This window comes from Calidris pugnax, unplaced genomic scaffold (assembly GCF_001431845.1).
Source record: "Calidris pugnax isolate Ruff unplaced genomic scaffold, ASM143184v1 scaffold20, whole genome shotgun sequence".
In the NCBI taxonomy this organism is placed as follows: domain Eukaryota; kingdom Metazoa; phylum Chordata; class Aves; order Charadriiformes; family Scolopacidae; genus Calidris; species Calidris pugnax.
The window spans coordinates 1,231,588-1,253,532 of NW_015094510.1; the positions used below are offsets into that span (position 1 = coordinate 1,231,588).

The 21,945-nt window shown below is 42.1% G+C and overlaps 1 protein-coding gene across 4 annotated transcripts in view; it reads left to right on the top strand.

Moving 5' to 3' along the window:
- The window catches only part of KLF12 (Kruppel-like factor 12), a 258,753-nt gene that overhangs the window by 59,387 nt on the left and 177,421 nt on the right, over window positions 1-21,945 (top strand). For all 4 annotated transcript variants that reach the window (XM_014965966.1, XM_014965969.1, XM_014965968.1 and 1 more), the window contains exon 2: window positions 16,151-16,214. In XM_014965966.1, coding sequence (XP_014821452.1) covers window positions 16,194-16,214 — 21 coding nt within the window. In that variant the 5' untranslated portion in view covers window positions 16,151-16,193. The remainder of the gene's footprint in view (window positions 1-16,150; window positions 16,215-21,945) is intronic.

Here is a 21,945-nt window from a genome sequence, read left to right on the forward strand (position 1 = left end):
GGTGGGAATTGCTAAGGAGAGACTAGATGATCTCTTGAGGTTTCCTCCATCGTAGTTTATACGATTTGTGTGAATTCTCCATTGATGGCTCTTCAGATGGCAACAGAGAAAATGAAGCTGTGAAAGCAGGGGAGGGCTAGGTGACAAGGACCCTGGTCTGGCACAGTGGAGGAGGAGGACTGATGCTTTCTTAGCTATGCTCTCCCACTTGTGCTGATTTCTTTCAGTTTGGGAACCGCTCAGAAGATGCCGTGGTCTGCTGGACCAGGGTGGTCATAGCTTAATCTCAAGCTAATGTTGATCAGCTGTTGAAGCTTAACTTAATATTAGTTTAATTTGTGTTAATGCCTCCTGCTCCTGTGGAGGAAGCCTTCTGTCTTGGTCTAGCTTGGAGGACAGGAGGGGAGAGGATAACGTAGGCACGAAGCTGAGACCCAGAGAGTCAGAACGGCAGTGGTCTCCTGTTGAGATCCCCAGCAAGCCTCTTCTAGCCTCAGGTCCCTGTCTTGCTTTCCAGTGCCTACATTCAAGGGTTAATTTCCTAAATAAGACTTCTGTGATCACCTGTGTAAAGGTTTGTGTTGCTCCATCCTTCTCACCACGTACTGCTCCAACCCTATAACAGAATTCGATATGGGTACTTCTTCATTGCCCATCTAAAGAGGAAGGGAGGGCATGTTATGACTGTGTTCAGTCTTTTATCTTGGAAATTTATTCTCTTTTTTCTTTTCTGAACCCATTTCTGAACTCAGAAACAGCGCTCATCTGAGAGTGCTGGGTGCAAACATGAAAAAGCTGAAGACAAAGCTGGTACTATGCCTATAGATACTTGAAGGGTGGGTGTCAAGAGGATGGGGGCCAGTCTTTTTTCAGTGGTGGCCAGTGACAGGACAAGAGGTAATGGGCACAAACTTGAACATAAGAAGTTCCATCTAAACATAAGGAGAAAATTCTTCACTTTGAGGGTGGCAGAGCACTGGAACAGGCTGCCCAGAGAGGTGGTGGAGTCTCCTTCTCTGGAGAAGTTCAAAACCCACCTGGCCACGTTGCTGTGCAACCTGCTGCAGGTGGACCTGCTTTGGCAGGGAGGTTGGACTAGATGATCTCCAGAGGTCCCTTCCAACCCCATTCTGTGATTCTGTGTGCTGCTGTTGTCATTGCTGGCGTGCTGGTCTTCAGGAAACTTCTCAAGAGCAGCATCTGTGAAGCTTTTGCATCTCTGGTACAGCCTAGAGGTGTTTGTGTACCTTGGAGGCATTTATAGGATAGTAACAAGATGTTTGTGAATGTCATCCCTAGATATTAGTACAAATGTGCTTCTGTATTTACATAACACGCTCCTTCTGAATTCATTCAATCTAATGTGTCCTTGTGGGTTCTTTTCAAACCCTGACAAGAAAAACAACACGCTAAAAAAAACCCCCACATTATTTCTTTCAGTATGTGTTTAAAAGAGCATACTTTGCTGACATACTGCAGGTTAAGATGTTTCCAGTTAAGCTTCTGGCTTTTCAGTGAACTTGCTTGTTAGGAAGCCAGACCTCTCTGCTTTTTCATTTTGAAACGGTGCTGGCTTGTTCTAATCCTCCTCTGCCTGTCAAAGCCCTTTAAACTGCTGGCCCCCGTCCATGAGATTTTTTTTTGTCCATACAAGGGGATGACTTACCATATTTGATACCCTAAAGATTAGGGGCCTGTCGAGATTTCCTGACTGCTTGACACTTGTATTCTAGCGAGCCCGCTGTGAGCAGCGGGACGTGAAGGCGGGCGGGTGGATGAATCACCGGAGCGATCTCGCATTATTGTCACTCGGTCAGTTGATAAGGGAAGGAGAGAGGAGAAATGTGGGCTTCCTCCAGACGTTGGATTGGAAAATGCGGCTGGAAAAGCAAAAGAATTTGACCGTAATGCATCAGGGGGGCTAAGAATAGAAGGGATGCAGCTGGTGGAAATGGCCCTTGAATGCAAGAAGCTTTCCCCAGTTTGCCCTCCCCAGCTGTAAGCCTTCAGTTGGGTACCAAGAGCTACTGGCCCAGGGAGGGGTGATAATTGGCCTGTGCTGAATATAGCCCTGGTGGGAGCAGGTTGGATTTTAACCCTTTGGTACGCATTCCCTGGGTGGGTTTGTGCATATGTCCACATGCAATATTTATTTATTTGGGAAACTAACCCTTGAAGGGTCTAGAAGAGCCTGATCCGGTATGTAGACATTGTTTTCACTTCCACATTTTCTGCGGTATTAATTTCAGGGCTGTAACACTGATTTTTTTTTTTTTTTGGTGTTTTTCTTTTTTTTTTTTTTTTAAACTGTTAATGTAAATTTCTGGGAGTTTTATTTTCAGTGGTTTACTTTTTATTATTTATAAAGCTTGGTCTGTGTAACCAAACTTTATGATTTTTATTGACTTATATTACTTTTTCCCATGTTTATTAAAATCGGTTTGATTTCCTTCTCCCCCGCCCCAAGAGACTGACATTTGTTTTGTTTTCTAATCCTTAATTCATTGTGTTATAAAAACCAGCAAGTTATAACCTGCTTCACATTACAAGACTGAATTACAGTTAATTAAAAATACATATTTGTAATGGGCATTTTAACAGAATCTTAATTGTGATAACTCAACAGGATGCAACTCTGTAGGGGTTATCATTAAGATGATGACATTTGCAACTTGCGGGAGTGTTAGTTGTTTGCAGTTTTCCTTATGTTTGTTACGAAGACTGTTGCATCTAGATCTGCTTTTAATAAAACCATTCTCAGAACATTTTAATATTGCAACATACAGCAATATTTATTGTTTGCCTCTGGACCACTGTCGGTACTTTGATGGTGTGTGGTGGTGCTATTAACTGAAGTTTGCTCCTGTAGCGATGCTTTTGTAATTGCTGTGTCTTTGGTGACAAAACCTTTTCAATAGGACCAGAGCATCATGTGAGACAGGTTCTGTTATGGTGGCATCTTGGAGTAGGTAGCACCAGTCACGTGTGCTGCTCCCAGTGAATGCAGAGTATCAAAAGCTCGAAATATGGAGAACAGAGAATCATAGAATCATGAGAGTATCTAGTGGATAATCAGGAGCACAACATAGGATATAGGAGAAATAATTATCCTTTGTATAAGAGAAGCAGTCTTGGAATCTTTCATTGCTAGTGGTGGATTAAACAGCGGGATGGAGTCAGAATTTGTCTTTTTAATGGGAATAAAGCCAGCAAAACTGTGAGAGGGTTGTTGTTGGAATAGCACCAGCGGATGAGTGGTCTGCAAAAAGAAGGAAGCTCCGGAAAGAGGATGAAGTGAGAGCTGTGGTAAGAAGAGTGATGAGGGTAGGTGGGACAAGTCACGGGGGAGCGTTGGGTTCACAAACTCTTCATCGCCGTGCTTCAGATCATGATTTTAAACTATTTTGAAACCACTGAATGTAAGGCAGTGGGGCATGAGACTGCTCACCCCCTGGGGTGAGAACAGGGTGTCTGGTTAACAGCCCCACACCCCTGAAGTTTATGGCTGGAGGTGCCAATTGGGACACTGATGCCCAGGTGTCCACATGGGACAACTGTGCTTGAGACGCAAAGGCTACCATCTTGCAGTCCTGACCCTGGCAGCAAAGGAGATGGAAAGGGACATCCAGCGGTCAAGACAGGAGGACTTCTCTGCCTGGGTCAAGTGTCAGTGGCAGCAGGGTCTGGTGGTGGCGGTGTCTCTGGGGTGGCTGGAGGGATTGTGAACCTGGGAGAGATGGGAGAACGCTTGAGACCCAGACAACTGCAATGTTTCTGTGTTGAGTAACATGGAGAGAAGAATGGGTGTAACCGGAAGGAATAGTTGTGAGAGAGAGCTGAGGGAACTCTGTGACATCAATGATAGATGAGGGGCAACCACTTGAAATCAGTATTGTAACAGGAAAAGCTGTGTTCGCTGTCTCTTACTTAATCAAATTACAGGAATATTTTCCAACAGCTAATGTGTTTTAGGAACTTCCTCATAATTTCAAAGTACCAGATAGGTGTATTCCTGGCATGAAACCCAGGATGGGTGTAGCTGCCCGTGCATCTTCAGCTTACGCATTTCTGCTACTGCCAGTTAAACGGCTTTGGGAAGCACTTTCAGTCATGTACCGTGTCAAGTGTTGTCCGCAAATCAAAAAAGGAACCAAAGGGAATTAACAGAGAAACAAAAGCTTGGATTGTTGAGGGTTTGCTGAACTTGTTCCTCAGGGAAGTGGTGAGTGTAGTTGTTCATGTAATTCGTGTTCTTCTGAGGCAGGATGGTTTGCAGGGGTTACGGATTGTGTTGGTTAGCCAGCAGTTGTTTTGGGTGTCTTGGGTAGAAGTCTTTGAGCCTTGCCAGAGGCATGCTTCCTTCAAAACAGTGTCCATACTGTCACCTCTATGTTGTTTTTCTGTTACAGCTGGAAAATTGGGGAAAAAAAAAAATTCTCCTCAGTGGTAATATCCTCTGGTATTCATGTATTCTGTTATTATTAAATTATTTATTAATGCTGCTTATTAACTTACTTGTTGTCCCCTTTTCCCTGAAAGATGATGAAATATCTTGAGTCCACTTGCTGGCTTGTAATGGGAATGGCGGGAGTGAAAATTTGGGATTGGTTGGTTTCACTGGAGTGACACAGAATATGGGACTCATCAGCCTGGGCAAGCTCCAGGGCTCCAATGTGAAAATCCTTGGGTTTCAAAATTGTGTTTTCCTCTGTGCAATACAGGATTGTTTCTTTGAAGTGCTTTCCTCTCTAGTTTAATAAACCAAGCAGCGTGACTTCCTTAGCATCCTTAGTTTCTGATTTTTGTAATAGTTTTTTTTTATGGTGGTGTCCATGGAACGGCTGAGCAGTGTACTTGTATTAACTTCTGTGTATCACCTTGGTATGCAGAAAGCTTAGTGTGGGCGGCGTTGCCAATTCCTGCCTGACAGTAGTATTTAACTATCTCAAGTGAGTTTTCTTTTTTTTTTTCTTTATTTTCTCCAAGCTCTTTTAAAAAGAGGATGCCTTTCCAAGTCTGCCTGGCTCCATTGAAAACGATGACCTTTAACGTCTTAAAAATCGGAGGTTTTGGTCAGGAGTACAAAGGAACCCAAGACTTGCTTAAAAAAACCCAAAGGTCTTAAAACAGTGCAGACAACTAAGTACCATTTTATTTGAAATATTTTCTGGTCAGGAGCTGTGGCTGGACTGATTGCAGTGACGGTGACTCAGGTCCTTGCTCTGCCTCTTTCTCTCCTTTAACTACAGAGCCATGAAGGGCAGCTGGCACAGGTGTAGGCGTCCGTAGGTAGGTGAGAGGAACCCGCCAACTGGCAAGAACTTTATCCGTTAAAGTTATTCTTCAGGTTATAGTTTCTGGGCCGTGAACGCGAGGAGCTGCTGAAGCAGGGTTAAGGGGGTTGTTTGCCCATCTTGGTCTGCGGAATGAAGTGGCACTGGTTTACTGCATGCAGATGGTGAGTCCTGCAGGCTGCTGCGGTCATCTCAGTGGGAGACTGGAAAGTACAAATTACCTTTGGAAATTGGGCTACTTCTGTTTTTTGCACTTAAATATGGAGTCAGATTTGCAGATGAATCCTCCCCTGGAGTGCTGGATGAAATAGCACATTGGATTACTCCCCAGTGCTCCCCCCAATGCTCTGCAAAATGTCTAAGCGATGGGGAAACTATCAGATACATGAGAAGCAAATATATTTCTGTTTAAATGAGGACAGGAAAATAACCAAATCAGCCATGTCTCCTGTCAAAAATAGAAGGGCTATTAGAATAAGGAGAGAAACAATGAGAGCTAGGGAGGCCGGTGGAATATGACCAGGTATGTATCGGGTATATCTCAGAGCAGATGCACCTTTTCTTAAGGTTAATCATGGCTTGAGCTGAGCTTTACAGGGTGCTGGGAAGTTCGAATTGCTGTGGTGGAGAGTTTCCAGTGGAAGTTCTCTAGGAACGGTACTGGGGTCAGTTTTACCTTCTCATTTGAAAGACGTCAAGAACATGAGTCCGGCTTCAGTGACTTTCTGTGGATTTCAAATTATTATTACAAGATTTGTAGCTACTGCCTCTGGTAGTGGAGCTGTTTTGAGCTGGTCAGTGCCCAGTGGGAACATTGTATACTCAGATCTGGGATTTCTCCCTTTTCTGAGCTTTCTACCTGCAATATGCTGAGGGATAATTATTAGTAATAATGCTAGTCTGCACTTTCAAGAAAGGGCAGGCTAGGAGAAAAGACATTAAAAATGATTAATGGAAACACTCGTGGTCAATTGATCAATTTTAGAGAGTGTACCTTCCTATTAAATCCGACACTCATCAGCCACGTTTGTAGGATGCCAGCCAAATAGACTCCTTAAACTGATTAATGGCATCACTGCTGTCGCATAGTGCCCCCGGTTTAGAGCCTGAATATGTACCCACGCCTTCATGTACACAGATACCATGCTGTTTTCTTGAAACAGCATTTTATTGGTGTATTTCTAATGGAAAGCAAAAGAAGGGGCCCAAATTGTAACAAATGCAATGATGAAATTTATTGTGGTTTAAGCAAAGGCTACCTAACTACCCCGTTATGTAAAGCAGGATGCATTCAATTGTTGACTTTCTTTTTTTCTTGTAAGCATAACTTTGAGCCTGAAAATAAGGATGGTTGGGTTTCTTCGGTGTATATCACAACTTGGAACAGTGTCTGCTTGGTTTTCTTTGATCATTTCTCCCAGTTTTGGGGTAAATTTTGGGAGCCTGTCCTCTCTTGGCCGCTGTGGCAGTGCTGGCTAGGCAGGTCAGTGCCGCCTCATGCTTACTGCCACCTCTGTTTTGAAGGAGCAAAACAGGTTTCTTTGAGCAGTTCGATGGGTTTTTGCTAACTTACCTTGTGCTGATTGATGCAGTGAGGTGGGACTTGCACATCTAGCTCCTCACTTCTGAGGAGATGACCATCTCCAGGCTGGGACATGGTGAAACAGGGTGTTGACTCTTGCTGACTGTGCCAGCCATGGGGGCATCAACACTGATTTTACAGCCACCTTACGGATTGTGTAGCTTCCTCTGCTGCTTGTGGGAATGGTTTTGTTCCCTCTTTAAGACAAGCTTAATGGGTACACCTTATTCTGGTTTTGCTTATTCTTTAAGTGGTTTAGCTATGAAAGTTGGCCCAGAGTGCTTGTTGCTGCAGTAAGGGGAAAGCTGCACAGTATTTTGTCCACAGTGGGATGATGGTTAGTGCTATTCTCTGACTTCTTTACAACGTCTCACACAGTGTAAAAGGAAGAGACATTCCAGGGTTTATATAAGCTGCTACATATAAGCAGTGTTAAGTTGCTTTCTTTCTGCTCCGATTTTTCCGTTGTCCTGGTGTTCCCTCTGAAGGCAACTATGAGGAGACTATCAAATTTTGAAACACTTAAGGGGTAGTATTTGCCATCTGAGGCAGAATTTGTCTGTTTCAGACACTCATGTTTCAGACTTTCTTGGTGGTTAAATCTCTCATAACTGTGCTGTATTACCAAATCATGGGATGCTCACTACAGCTGGGTTGATGGAGAGCAGATTTTGGCACAAATCTGCAGGCAATTTGGGCTTGTTCATTTGGACATGTAGCGGGGGGGCTTAGGTGTTCAGCCACGCTCATTAGATTAGGTATTTGGGGAGTTGCCATCACCACAAGAAACATCAGATGCATGGTCCACACAGAAACTGATGCTCTACCAAGTGTCCTAAGGAAACTGGTGACCTTGTCCTTAAGCTCCGGCCATTTAATTTATAACTGTATACAAGTGCACGGACTGTTTGTTCTTCTGATGGTCTCTGGGATTCAGCAGCCTCTTAACAGGATATAAAGAAAACCCTAGTTTTATTTTTGAATGGGTTAGAATATAAATGAAGATTATCTTGCAACTTTGAGAAGAGAGTTTAAGTACTGCTGCCTGTACCGCAAGTAGAACTGGCTCTGTTCTGGACCAAGTGTAAACCCAGTTTGAGTACAGATATTAAACCAGAAGGAGTTGGTGATAGCATTTAGTAATGCTAATCCGTATTAGCAGGGCAAGCATATGAAACCTGTATGGTCAAGTCTTTTTCTTTGCAACCTCTATAGTCAACCTAGTCTCTTGATGAAAGATTTGCTGGAGATACTGGTGTTTATAGCTTTCCCCACCATGATGATACAGAAAAATCACTGGCAGGTCTCTTCCCTCTCAGCCTACGTGAAGTATGGGCAGTTTTCCTGTGGGATACCTTCCTTTTGGATTTAATGCTTGGACTTCATTTTTACTATGCTTAATCCCATTTGTTTTATCTGAAGTGCAAACAAAATGTAGAAACAGAACATACACGATTCCAACCTGAAATTAGGATTAACCAGTTTTTAAATAATACTGTTTTATAACTTCTTTCAGAGGCTCATAAGCCCTAATGAGTAGAAATTTTGGATAGTTATTATCTGGAGAGTAATACGTAATATTTTGCTGAAGGAAGTCTGAAAATAAGGGGAAATAGAAAGTCTGAAGATAGAGGAAAAGATCACTTTTTAAAATTTCCAGTTCTTTGAGTTCAGAAACATAGTTACGTTTTGCAGACAGGCTGAAAATCCTGTGCTGTTTTGATGAGATTTTAGAAAGTATGCTTTGGGCAGATTCCTTAAGACAGTTGTTAACAAAAAATATTGAATCAATGCACTAAAAATTCGTGGCTGTACATGAGCATGTTTTTGTGAGCATGCTTTTATGCTCATGTACAGACATGTGTATATATATCTGTGGGAGTATAAGTATATATATATATAAAAAGCAGTAATTCTTGTAACAAGAAAAGGCCCACTAAGTCCTTTGACTTTGTGCACAGGCTGGTAAATAACATTTTAACTCTAATGTGGAGTTTGAACTGTGTGCAAGGATAAGGTGGTGAACTAAGAGACATTGCGCTGAGTGTGTACACTAGAACATTTCCTTATGTCAGAGAAGCTGTCCAAAGTGATGTGTGACTGTGTTTATCAAAATTTTATTTTATTTAGATCTAACGAAAACAAATGTCACTCTATTTGAACTAGAGTTGTGATGGGATTATCAAGGTTTCAGAGCTATCCGTTTCAACAACTGAGAGTGTCAAAGATAACAATTACTTTTAGAATAAAAATTCAATGGGAATGTAGTATTTTGTTGCATTTTCCTCTACACCTTGCAATTATTGCACCCTTCTAGATTGACCACTGGATTATTACATAAATCCAGGCATTTGAGGACTCCATTACTTCTCCAGATTTTAACTGAGGTTTTTTTCTTTTCTACCTTTACAATATAACAGCATGTACATACACTTTCTAATTTAATTTGTATACATTGATACAATTGCAGGGGTTTTTAAATCTTACTGAAAGACATCATCTCTGAAATTATGAAATATGCCATATTTATATACAATTACTTTTATCAACCCAGACCCTTAAGTTCTAGGTAGAACGTAGAGTTCTTGAAATTAATTTTTAAGTCCCAGAAGGTCTGGGATTTATCCTTGAAGCTGTTCAATTCAAAATAATTCATTAATGTCAAATAAAAGACCGGCTAAAGAATAATGTTTATTCCTTTAAGTCTCTACGGAAAGACTGTGTAAGCACTCCTTCAAAGTTTAATCATTGAATAAACCTTCTGGGGGGAGGAGCGTGGCACAAAGGTTGTGTGTTGAGTTAATGAACATCTGGCCAGTTGCATTCTTCTTTCTATGGAAATCTGTTATCGGAGTATAATGATCTGGGGGGCAAAAAACCCCCGAAACAACAGAAAAGCAACACAGCTCTACAGTCAGGTGAGCGAAGGATGCATTTTCTTGCGCTGCCAAGAGCCCAGTAACATTGAGATCATTCTGGTTGGGGCTAAAAGTGTTGGCGGCATCTCCCCATGAGGCTCAGCTGAAATCAGGGTAGACATTCAGGAGGAGCTGCATCACCTCCCCCATCCCAGCCCTGCAGCCTCCTCGGCTTAGGTACCCCAGGGACCGAGCTGGTGGCAGAGCTGCTGCTGCTTCTTACCTTGAATCATGATGTACTTCAATAAGTGCGTGCGTCTCTCCTTTCTCTGTGCTAGATGTCATTCTTCGTAGGAGTCTGGATAAATATTTCAGTCTGTAGGAGTTCAGGAGAGCTAGGTATCGCCTAGCAACAAGCATCCCACTCTCTGCCTCCTGCTTCTCTTTGCTGTTATTAAAACACCAGTGAAAACCAGAAGTTGAAGCATTAAGTTAATTTTCGGATATATTTTGAGCAACTTAAGATATTTTTGTTATGATGCTGCGTCAGAGCAACAAAGATGTTGGCAGGGGGTGGCATCTTAAAGCGAGTAACTCCGCTTGCCTTGCGTGATCAGAAATTGCAGTCAAAGACTGGCAAAATTTTTAGTTGAGGACAGAATAAACCTGTGATTGCAGTTTAGTGAGTAACAGAATGTGTAGCAAGTGCTCCTTTGGTGTGAGATCTATAAAATATATAGCAGTTACACTTAACCCAAACTGAATGCTTTTAAAGCTGTATTACCTGGTTCATCTTGGCGGCTTATGATGGCTGCTGGTGGGGCACTGGGTTATGTTGGAATTTCAAGTTTTTTAACATGTTTACAGACAACCTTGTGGCAAAGTGTTTTGGCCAGTTTAAATTACAGCGGTACAGAACTCAGTTTATAAATATCCTTGGGGCTAGTCTCATGGCAAGAAACGTAAACACAGAAAATGCAGTTTGGGTAGGTTTTTGGCGATGCTGATCCGATGCAAAGCTGCACTGAATTTTGGCCTCTCCAGTCCCTTATCGGCTCTAAATATTGAGGACTGTTGCAAGTCTGCAGCTTGTGGTTAATGTATATTTGATCTGTCTCTTCTGCAGAATGTCTGCTTTCCAGAGTTTATGAATTTCCCTGCGAGAGTCAGAAATGCAGGAAAAAAAGTCAAGTATGTGGCCGCTGGTAACATAAAGGTAGCCATCCTCAACGCTGGGTTGAGAATAACCTGTGTTCCGTCATCTCTGAATGCTGCTGAACCTGTGCTTTCAGTGATCCTTCCTTACTTGATGTTCAGGGTGGCCTTCATGAGTTTGGGAGAAGTCTCACTCCTCCCTCAGGGAAGTTTGGTGTGACTCGGGGCCTTTAAAAGGGATCGCAGAAGTGTTACGTGCAGGTTGAAGGGCTTTCAAAGAAGAAAAGTGCATACTTTTAAAATAAAATGAACAATGGAAGAAGGTGATTCAGAAATATAGTTATGCCCAAATACGGAGTTTGCTTCGTAGAGGAAAAAGTTAATAAATCCTGATTCAGCAAATGACTTAATTTTGCGAATGAGTTGGTCTTTCCCAAATGTACCTATCCAAATTAGAAAAGAGGGAAAATAGCATGGGGCATAATTCCTAACTGCATTAATGGGAATTTACTTCAAAGTTAGCAGTATGTAAAAGAGATGTGTAAGTGATACCAATATGAACTTGGTTTGTAATGAATTAATGTAGTTGGTCTTTCCCAAATGTACCTATCCAAATTAGAAAAGAGGGAAAATAGCATGGGGCATAATTCCTAACTGCATTAATGGGAATTTACTTCAAAGTTAGCAGTATGTAAAAGAGATGTGTAAGTGATACCAATATGAACTTGGTTTGTAATGAATTAATGTGGGTTCATATGTTCAAAAAATGTATTTGTAGAGATAAGGGCACCTCCACATACATCGTGGCCTCTGTCTAGAAATACACTCAGGTTGGTCTTTCCCAAATGTACCTATCTAAATTAGAGGGAAAATAGCATGGGGCATAATTCCTAACTGCATTAATGGGAATTTACTTCAAAGTTAGCAGGATGTAAAAGAGATGTGTAAGTGATACCAATATGAACTTGGTTTGTAATGAATTAATCTGGGTTCATATGTTAAAAAAAATGTTCTATTTGTAGAGACAAGGGCACCTCCACACACATCGTGGCCTCTGTCTAGAAATACACTCAGCATGATTGTCCTGAAACCTTTTCACATTCCTTACTCTGGTCCATGATTCCTTCTTCCCTCTGCCGGTGGGTGGGGATGCTGACCAGGGCATTTACTCTGATGTAGAGGTGTTTCTAAAATGGACTAGGTGTTGTAAATTCTGTTGGATTTTCTCTTGCCATAGAAGAAAGAGTCTTAATGTTTGGCAGCATTCCTAAGCTTTATGAACTCTTGAATTCTGTTGGATTTTCTCTTACCATAGGACAAAGTCTTAACGTTTGGCAGCATTCCTAAGCTTTATGAACTCCAGCATGATTGTCCTGAAACCTTTTCACATTCCTTACTCTGGTCCATGATTCCTTCTTCCCTCTGCCGGTGGGTGGGGATGCTGACCAGGGCATTTACTCTGATGTAGAGGTGTTTCTAAAATGGACTAGGTGTTTTGAATTCTGTTGGATTTTCTCTTACCATAGGACAAAGTCTTAACGTTTGGCAGCATTCCTAAGCTTTATGAACTCCTAGAGTCTGAAAATACAATTTTAAGATGATGGTTAGCTTTTGCCTGGAAGTGGACATTATTCTGTGCTTGCTAGTTTCTTTCTTTTGATTGAAACTGGTGATTTGTTAGGTGCTTTGCTCTATCATTACTTAAAGAGCCCTTTTGACAGACAGGTTTTGAATCAAGAATATTGTGTTGTTGGGTAGATTTTCTTCCGGTGTAAAACCCACTTGATAAAAATGGAAGATGCTTCTATTTGGACTCTTATGTCTGTTTTCATACTTCTGGTAGTAGAAACTGAGATTTCACAATAAGCTGCTAGAAACCAAAGGTTTTGAATCAAGAATATTGTGTTGTTGGGTAGATTTTCTTCCGGTGTAAAACCCACTTGATAAAAATGGAAGATGCTTCTATTTGGACTCTTATGTCTGTTTTCATACTTCTGAGATTTCACAATAAGCTGCTAGAAACCAAAGTCCAGAACAGGTTTCACAGCGGTGACACATGTGACAGAATGGATGCACTAGATCAGTAAGAATGGACGGTTGGTCCTATTTTTCATATGCATTTTGAAGTCATTTCATCTGAAGCTGTAGCTTTTCTGCTTTTCTGAAAATCGGGCAACAGATTTATGGAATTACTAACTAAATGCTGTTTTCAGATGAACAGTTTGCTCTTTATCTTTTCCCCCAAAGCAGCCTAAAATAGTAACAATGAAGAAGTGCATGGCCTGTATGGGTGGCATTTGTGGCAAGTGTGGCATCAAAATGGATGCTCTTGATCACCCTTGCTGGCAGTCAGTGCTAGGGGATAGCCCCTGTCCTGCTCCTAAATCCTGTGTATCCTGGGCTGCATAAGGAGAAGTGTGGCCAGCAGGTCGAGGGAGGTCATTCTCCCCCTCTACTCTGCCCTGGTGAGGCCACAACTGGAATGCCAGTTCTGGGCTCCCCAGTTCAAGAGAGACAGGGAACTACTGGAGAGAGTCCAACGAAGGGCAACCAAGATGATTAAGGGATTAGAGCACCTCCCTTACGAGGGGAGGCTCAATGAGCTGGGGCTCTTTAGCCTGGAGAAGAGAAGACTGAGGGGAGACCTCATCTATGTTTACAAGCTCCTAAAGGGTGGGTTGAAGGATGATGGAGCCGGACTCTTTTCAGTGGTTTCCAGCGATAGGACGAGGGGTGACAGGCGCAAGCTGGAACATGGGAAGTTCCACTCAAATACAAGGAAGAACTTCTTCACAGTGAGGGTGACAGAGCCCTGGAACAGGCTGCCCGGGGAGGTTGTGGAGTCCCCTTCCTTGGAGATTTTCAAGACCCGCCTTGATGCAGTCCTGAGTGATGTGCTCTGGGCAATCCTGCTTTGGCAGGGGAGTTGGTCTAGATGGTCTCTAGAGATTCCTTCCAACTCTGTCGAATCTGTGAATCTGAATCATGGTGGAGTAGCCTTATGGGATAGTGGCCCAGCTGGAGCTTGTGGTGTGCCCAGCTTGTGCTTGGTGAAGAGGAGGACAGGCAGAAATGCTTCCATGAAGGAGAGCACCTCAGTGATGCAAAGACATGGGCGATTAAGTGCTTGATAAATTGTGTAGACCTGAAGGGAATTAATGAGACCCAATTATTTATCAATTGTGGTGGAGCAGCCTTATGGGATGGTGGCCCTGCTGGAGCTTGTGGTGCGTCCAGCTTGTGCCTGGTGAAGAGGAGGACAGGCAGAAACGCTTCCATGGAGGAGAGCACCTCAGTGATGCAAAGACATGGGCGATTAAGTGCTTGATAAATTGTGCAGACCTGAAGGGAATTAATGAGACCCAATTATTTATCATTGCTAATGAAGTAGCTTTTTCATGAGGAGGGCTGCTGTATGTGACTTAATAATTCCAAACCAGCTGGGGCTATGTCCAGTTGGGTAGCGGCGTCTTCGCAGTTTTGAAACGCATACCCATGTTTGCTCTATCACCATGGCCACCGTAACTTAATAGGACCTCAGTGTTCGTGTGTAACTTGAAGCTAAGTTGGTCGTAGGAGTGTGTGTGTGTGTGTGTGTCTGTGTGTGTGTAGGGAGGAGTGATGATGAGAAAACCTGGAGAACTGGAAACAATTACAGGTCAAACTCTATCTTCCCCTAACAGAGACCCCATGAAGCTCTTGAATATATTATATTTAACTTTATTGAACTTGATGACTAAACAATTTCCTGCTCAGGTTGGATAACCACATCGTGTAAGTCCAGGATACGGAAAACCTGGTTAACTTGTCCCATTTTTTGGACATTAGCACAGAGAAGGAGCTGCTAGAAATTCAAAGGTGGTTCTTCGAGTGCTCAATTGAAATCTGCTTCATGAAATGGAAATTTTGAAGCAATCCAAATAATACCAAGATTAAACAACAAAAAGGAAAGATAATCTACAGGATGCATGGGAGATGGGGCAAAATGTCTAATGATCTACAATAGGTAGCATGTTTTGTGCCTACAGTATTCCATTATATTTAGTTAGGTCAGTGTTTGTGATGCTTTTGCAGCCTTTCGTGATTCGTATGAATATTTGGTGCTTAATATTTTCTTAGAAATAAAATGAAGGTTAAGAAAAAAAAAAGTAAGATCATGGTGTTTAGCGAGTATAATAGTAGCACAGCGTATGGATATTTACTAATTTTACACGCTTAAGGGAGCTTCTTGTCTTGTTTTCAGTGTGGAGGTTGTGTAGTGTTTGGATACCCGTTAGCCATGCTGCTGTACATGCAGCAGTAAAGACATCCCGGGTTGTGGTTTGAAGGTGATGCTCCACTGCTATTTGAAGGATGACCTTATTTTGAATGATATAAAAATAACAGCAGATTGTTTATAATAACTCTGACGGCAGGTTTAGATTCTTGACTTCACACCATTTCCATTATTAAGAGAGACATATGTAAGTAGCAGTTGCTCCCAGATATATGCATGTATTCTGGCAAGAGGTTTAAGACATACTGTCTACTGTTTAAATTTTGGACATCTGAAGATTTTTTCCCTCCAAGGCTTTATAAAAGTTAGATTACTGCATTTGTATATTTTCTTAAAACTGAAGGAGCCTCCCAAAAGTATAATATAGTGTTTAAATCTCTATATACATTTTTCTTTAAGATTTGCATGGAAACATAACTAAAATAATCATGTATCCATCAGAAAACTTTCAAGAAATATGTATTCAAATTTCGTAACAGTCTTGCACAGTTATTTCCCGTGGCTGGAGTATTGACTGAGTTCACTAATAAATGTATTTTGGCTTTTGATGCGTTCCTGTCCAGATCTCGCATAGTATTTCTGTGAAACACATTTTGAAATATCTGTAAAGAATATTCGCACTCGAAAGTGCTGGAAAGTTTACCGGTACAGACGTGGGGTACTGATACATAGTGGACCCCAAAGAGTAATTAAAGCAGCTGGGATTTAGTACGCTCAAGTCGCAGCTCAGGAATTAAAGACACAGAGAGCACTGACAAAAATCATTAGTTAAAAGGAACCGTAAGGCTTTCTCCGATGTACTTTTTGTCATATTCATCCAGTTTTCTTTAATATGTTTATAAACTTGCTACTCTTTTGACCTCTTTTTTACTGTGGAACAGATATCTGTGGTTAGGTTTTTTATTTACATATGCAATAATATTTGAGAAATTAATGGACTCTAAGAAAATACATCAATTACATTGTTTTATCTTTTCTTTTTCAGGATTGAAGTGGATCTAGGGACGGATGGATGACTGAATATTCATATGAAGAGGAAAGCCATAAAAGTTGGTTGACGTTTTTACAGCCATATGTATTATACATATTACTGCTATTATCAAAAATTTATATTGTGTTACAAAACATAACAGATGAAATAACCGGTCTGAGCTTCGTATGCTGTATTGTCTTTCGGGCGGGGCAATACTATAGCTTAACTCAGCTGTAGCTTAGTGCCACAGTTTCTGACCAAACCTGAGTGTTCAAAGGAAAACCTAGTAGTATGTTGAGGAAACAGGTAATTCCTTTGAAGCCAGGTGTTTGAATGGGCTGATGCATTGTGGTGTTCATTGTTCTTCTGGGCAAGGATGAAGGGAGAATGAGAGAGGTGTTGTCTTCCATTGCCGCTACTGGCTGTGATGCTTAATGCATTGGTGAGTGGCTCCTCATCCACAAATGCTGTTTAAGAAGTCAAACAGGATACGATATCTTCAGAAGTATCTTGTCACTTTGTTTTCTTATCGTAGAGAGGTGGCTCTCTTACAGCATACATTTCCTGCACTAGTTAAAAAGGAAGAAGCTGGTAGTGGACCTCTGTGCTTCACTGACTTTATTGATATGCTTTATAGGATGATAAAATTCGGAAGGCCTTGACATCTGTCAACCTGAGCTGTTGGTAACTGTGAACTATAGGCTTTGGCTGGGCTGCTACATTAACCAGTTCCTGCCAAGGATGTTTGAACACAGCTAACTGTGCCTGTGGGTTTGCGCTGGAGCAAATCAATACTACTGATAGATAGAGTGTGTGGTCCCGCAGGATGCAGTGTGCCATCCAGCAGGACTCCATGCAACAGCTCAGAACAAGGCATTCTGCAAAGTCTACTGGTCAAGGAGGGGTATGTTATGGTGGAAAATCTCTTACCTGGAGAGCTTTCTTTAGTCCCTGAATTCCAGTCAGGGTAGGAACAATAATCAAAAAACCAGCAAATTTCCCCTCCAGGTTTCCCAAAAGCACAGTGTCAGTTGAATACCAGAAACTTAACTGTATAGTTCTGGTCACATGAGCAAAGTAGTTTACTAGGGTAAAGATTCTTATTTGTCTCAGTGATAATTTGGTTATGTCAATATCTTAATGTTGACAGTTTTACAGTTTATCAGCAGCTGATTTAGATACAGACAAGTTTACTTTTAATTCCTTCTTGTATTAACCTTGTTTAGTGTTTACAACAGATAGTGGGCACACTGATTCTAGCTACCTCTGGATTCACAAGCAGCGTAAGACTTCGGGGAAGCATCTGTGTCCTTGAATCCAATCTCCTGAAATCAGACAGAGAAAAGGTATTTAGTTCAGAAGGATCCATAGCTTTATGTGCAGCAGGTTCCAAAAAACACCTCCAGTATCCAGGAGCCAAATTTAAGCCCTAATAGACACAACAAGTGGTATTAGTAGCTCTGAAGGAATGTACACAATTGCTCTTTGGGATCAGGGACCCCATACGCCCAGATATGAACCAGCAGTTGTTGCCTGCTAAAGCCAGCACACAAAGTCTTATGGAATTTCTCTCTGGTTTGGTTGCTGATGTGTCGGTGGCTGTTGTCTGTACGGGTGTCTGATAGCTCGGAATGGGCTCACATCATGGGGGAGCAAACACCTCCCTGCTTGGACCTCCTGACCATGGACAGTAGAGTGAAAAACCGATACCATCCAAACCGTGCTTGCATCTTCCAGAACTGCAGTGATAAAATCCTGTGTGTACAAGCTCAGGGAGGCTCTTTACTGGTAGAAAGTGTGAGAGGGTGCAAAGAACAACCTAATTATCTGCAAGCTATCTCTGAATGTCATTATGTTACAGTGGACTCCTCATACTATCCAGAAAACCACACAGAATAGTACTACCATAGCGTGGCCATGTTTTGCACCAAATTGAGGAGAAACTGGGTCAGACTAGAGGACCATCTTAGGCATTTGGCCTGGGACGTGACACCAGAGCAGAAAATGTTAAGGATTTCTCAGATCCTTGAGAGGAGCTATCGTAACTGGAGTCTGTACGGAGGAGGGAAGGCTTCCAGATCAGGCAAACGCAGAAGACTCTTAGACTCATGTGGCCTCTTCCCAAATTTCTTGGGAAAGACTGTGATTGTGTGAGATGCAGCACTGCTAGCTCTCTATCTCTGTTCCTCTCTCTGCTTTTGCCTTCCTGTTGCAGTGCAGAGTGATGGCAGAAGGAAGGAAGCACAGGAGAACAGGGTGACCTCTTTCTTGTCAAGCCATAGTTCCATTCTCTCATGCCCTTCTGATGACATCCCACAGTAATCATAAGGAAGCTGTGCAAAATATGTGCAGATAAGGAAGGGGATACTGAGTTATTTCATTACACATTTTCTGTTTGGCAGCCTTTGCAAGCGCGGGGCTCTGAATCCAGCTGTTAATCTCTTACATTAGGAAAGTACCATGATTAAATCATATCTCTGAATGAGGAAAAAAAAAATGTTGTTATGTGGAGGAATTCAAAGTCCGAGGGTAAAAATTCCTTTTCTGGGAAGACTGATTCCAGAAAACTTAAGCAATAGAGGTGGAGAGGGCTCCTCTGTGGTCACTGTTAAGATCGGTTGATAAAGTCCTGGCTCTGAGAGGAAAGAGATTGGATTTCCCCCAGCACCCTGCCTCAGCCTTTCGCTGTAGTGCTGCTTTGCTAACTGAGTTCTGAAAGCCTTCCATGGCTGACACGAGTACGTTGGGGTGTAAGTAACTTGAGTTGCATCATCTGTATGTTATATTGGTATATTTTTAGGTCTTTGTTGGTCTGCCTCGGGCCATATCGTAATGTATGTAAATGACATCTAATGCAACTAATGGAGAAAATACAAACATAAAATTTTCTGTCTCATAAAATGAAACCAGATGAATCTTTCCCAGAAAAATGAGAAATAAGCAAAATAAACCTGTTTGTGTATATGTATTTTGAATGTGTGCAACTTACGGTGCTTCTACAATTTCCATAATAACAAAAACTAAATCCAGAGGTTCAGTTCTCTGTTGAATCTGACATTTAACGTTTACATTTTTCAGTCTGCACTGGTTGGATGTGAATGTATGGAGATGAGAGACCAGTATGGGAGCGGGTAAGGAAATGGGTAGCAGACAGGGAAGAACTATAGCTCTCAAAGTCCTGGGCAAAATAAAGATCAAGACTTTAAACCAAAGAGGAGTGGGCAGGACTGAAGGGTGGTCAGAGAGCAAAATTAAAGAGAAGAGATGGCTCAGATTGAAAAGGCGGGTCTGCACTGTACTTGACAAATGGTCTTGGGTACAGTCTCCCACTCACGCTGTGGTTTCACAGGCAGCACATGGAAACATTATTGAGCATTTTGTTTGCTCAGGCTTAGTGATGTTCTAAGTTATTCAACGCTCAAAAAATGATAATCAACATAGAGCTGTATTGAATTCAGTGGCTGTAGGAGATGGCTGCTTATTTTCTAAAGAGGTCTATGAGATAAGCCCAAGAAGTACTGTCTTATCACAAATGTAACCTGCGGGTTCTCTCTTTAAAAAAAATAATAAAACAAACAAAAAACAAGAGCAAACTTTGGCTCTGCTCTGTAGAGGGTGTTTCCTGAGCTCTCCAGAGCTCATCCTGTCTCAGGAGCCTCCCAACCTCTGATGTACCACCCCCATGTGGAGCAGGGTGTAGGAGGGTGACGTGTGGGGTGCTGCCACAACCAGGGCAGGGCTGCCCTCCAGGGCGACCTCGGCAGGCTAGAGCAATGTGCTGGCAGGGACCTCATCAAGTTAAACAGAGGGGAAGGTCCTGCACCTGGGGAGGAATAACCCCTTGCTCCAGTGCAGGCTGGGCAAGCCCCTGAGCCATCTCACTTTGCAGCTACCCTGGTTTTGGATGGAGTTTGGGTTCATTAGACTTTCAAGCTTTACTTTTTTATTATTATTTTAAAGTCTAGTGATGATAAAAATGATACATATTTTTTTTAAGTGTGTTTGAGGGTGTTGCCAGGAAGTTTTATGTTTTCATTTGCAGAGTCAGAACATTAGAAGCAGTGCGGTGATACGTTTGGTTTTTGTCATCACATGTCCCCTCTGTATCTATTACAAACAAATGCTGTTTTCCTTGAAAGAAAATGACTGCTCTTAAGTGGTCTTTCACATCTAACATCATTCAGTGGATTCTTGGAGTATAATTATGACTAGAAACATCAACAGGATAAAATATGTTAATCTCAAGGGAGTTATTTTGCACTGGCCATCAATCTATCCTTTCTGTCATGTGCTTTTCAGTTTAGATTACTCTCAGGCAAAGAGGCTGTACTTTGATGTTTTGTCTCAATTCATTATGATTATAAATATCTTGGATAAAACAATGTAACAAACGACCACTTAAAAATGACTGATGGCTCCATTCAACGAGGCAGGGAGACTGTGAAGTTCTTTTGGTTTCATCTGTTCTCTAGCATTTATCAAGATGGGTCCCTTAGAGTCAACTGGTGGTTGATATTTAATGAATATTTCACAGTGTAAATAGATAACAGACAGTTTGTTGCCTGGAGCCCAGTCGTATTCATAGGACAGATCTGCTTTTACTTAATTGTCAGTTAAAAATGTAAAACTTATGCTGAAACTCTAGAGAGGGAGGAGAACTTTTCCCCAAACCTTATATTCAGGAAAGGGAGGAGCAGGGAGAGATTTTCTTTCTTTTTCTGTTTTTGCCACGTATTGTGCTGTCTCTTCTCTCCCATCCTTTCCCGTTGGATGCTGGTGTAGCTGCTGGGCTGCCAGAGGACCGTGCATGGGCAGCGACGTAGCCCCTGGGCTCACTCGCTCGTGAGGTGGAGCTGGAACTGATCCCCACAGCTGAAAACCTGCTGGGGGCATTTCCAACACTGCTCTTTTCCGAGGAGAAAAAGATATTTAAGATGCCTGCAGTGAACCCCTTCAGTTTGATGTGCTTGCCTTGCCTATGAGCTCGTTCCTCTTCCCTCTGCCTTTGTAAAATTAATGAATGATTTTTGGGAGGACCTTAGCGTTCCTGTTAGGCTTTCCTTACAAACAGCAGTACAAAATTTGTTCTACAGCACTTCTTCCTTCACTTCTGCTGGGCAGTGGCTTTCACAGCCTAAATGGTTTCTTGTTTATGGGTCCTGGCTCTTGGCTCCGTTCCATTCCTTTCCCAACTGTTTTGGTGTGTTTACATAGTGCTGTTCAGCAGCTGGCTTGGGGCGGGTGTCCAAAGCACACGCACCCATATACACGCACACACACACACACAAAATTAGTTCATCACAGTTAGGATCAAATCATATGTAGTGCTTGGCTTGTGATCTCACCTTGTTGAAGTCAAGTTGGGTTATGATTTTGGGGGCTTTGTCCTTCTACTTCATTTCTCTAGTGTGGATCGGGGAGCAGACATCTATGGAGGTTTGTAATTATTGCTTTTAAGTTTCATATATCAAAAGTACAATATGTTTTAAAAGTGCTGTTTTAGAAGCTGAAGACAGCTGTGGTGTTTCTGCACCCTCAAACTCCAGAAAAGCAGTGCAAGTAGGCACAGAGGTGGGTTAGACTTTCCCTCTCAAAGTCTGGTCTACTGCAAAAGCCTCAAGCTTTGCTTTAAAATCAATAAATAAAGAGGTCTTTATATATAATAAATAAGGTTGTATTTTCAAGTAGTCAGTACAGAGCTGCCCAAGAGGCTTTGCTAAGAATCAGGAGAAACATCTCTGGCCCAGCAGCTGCTCAGCAGCGGAGTGTAGGGCTTGCATCCCGATGGCTGCACAGATTTCTGCTCT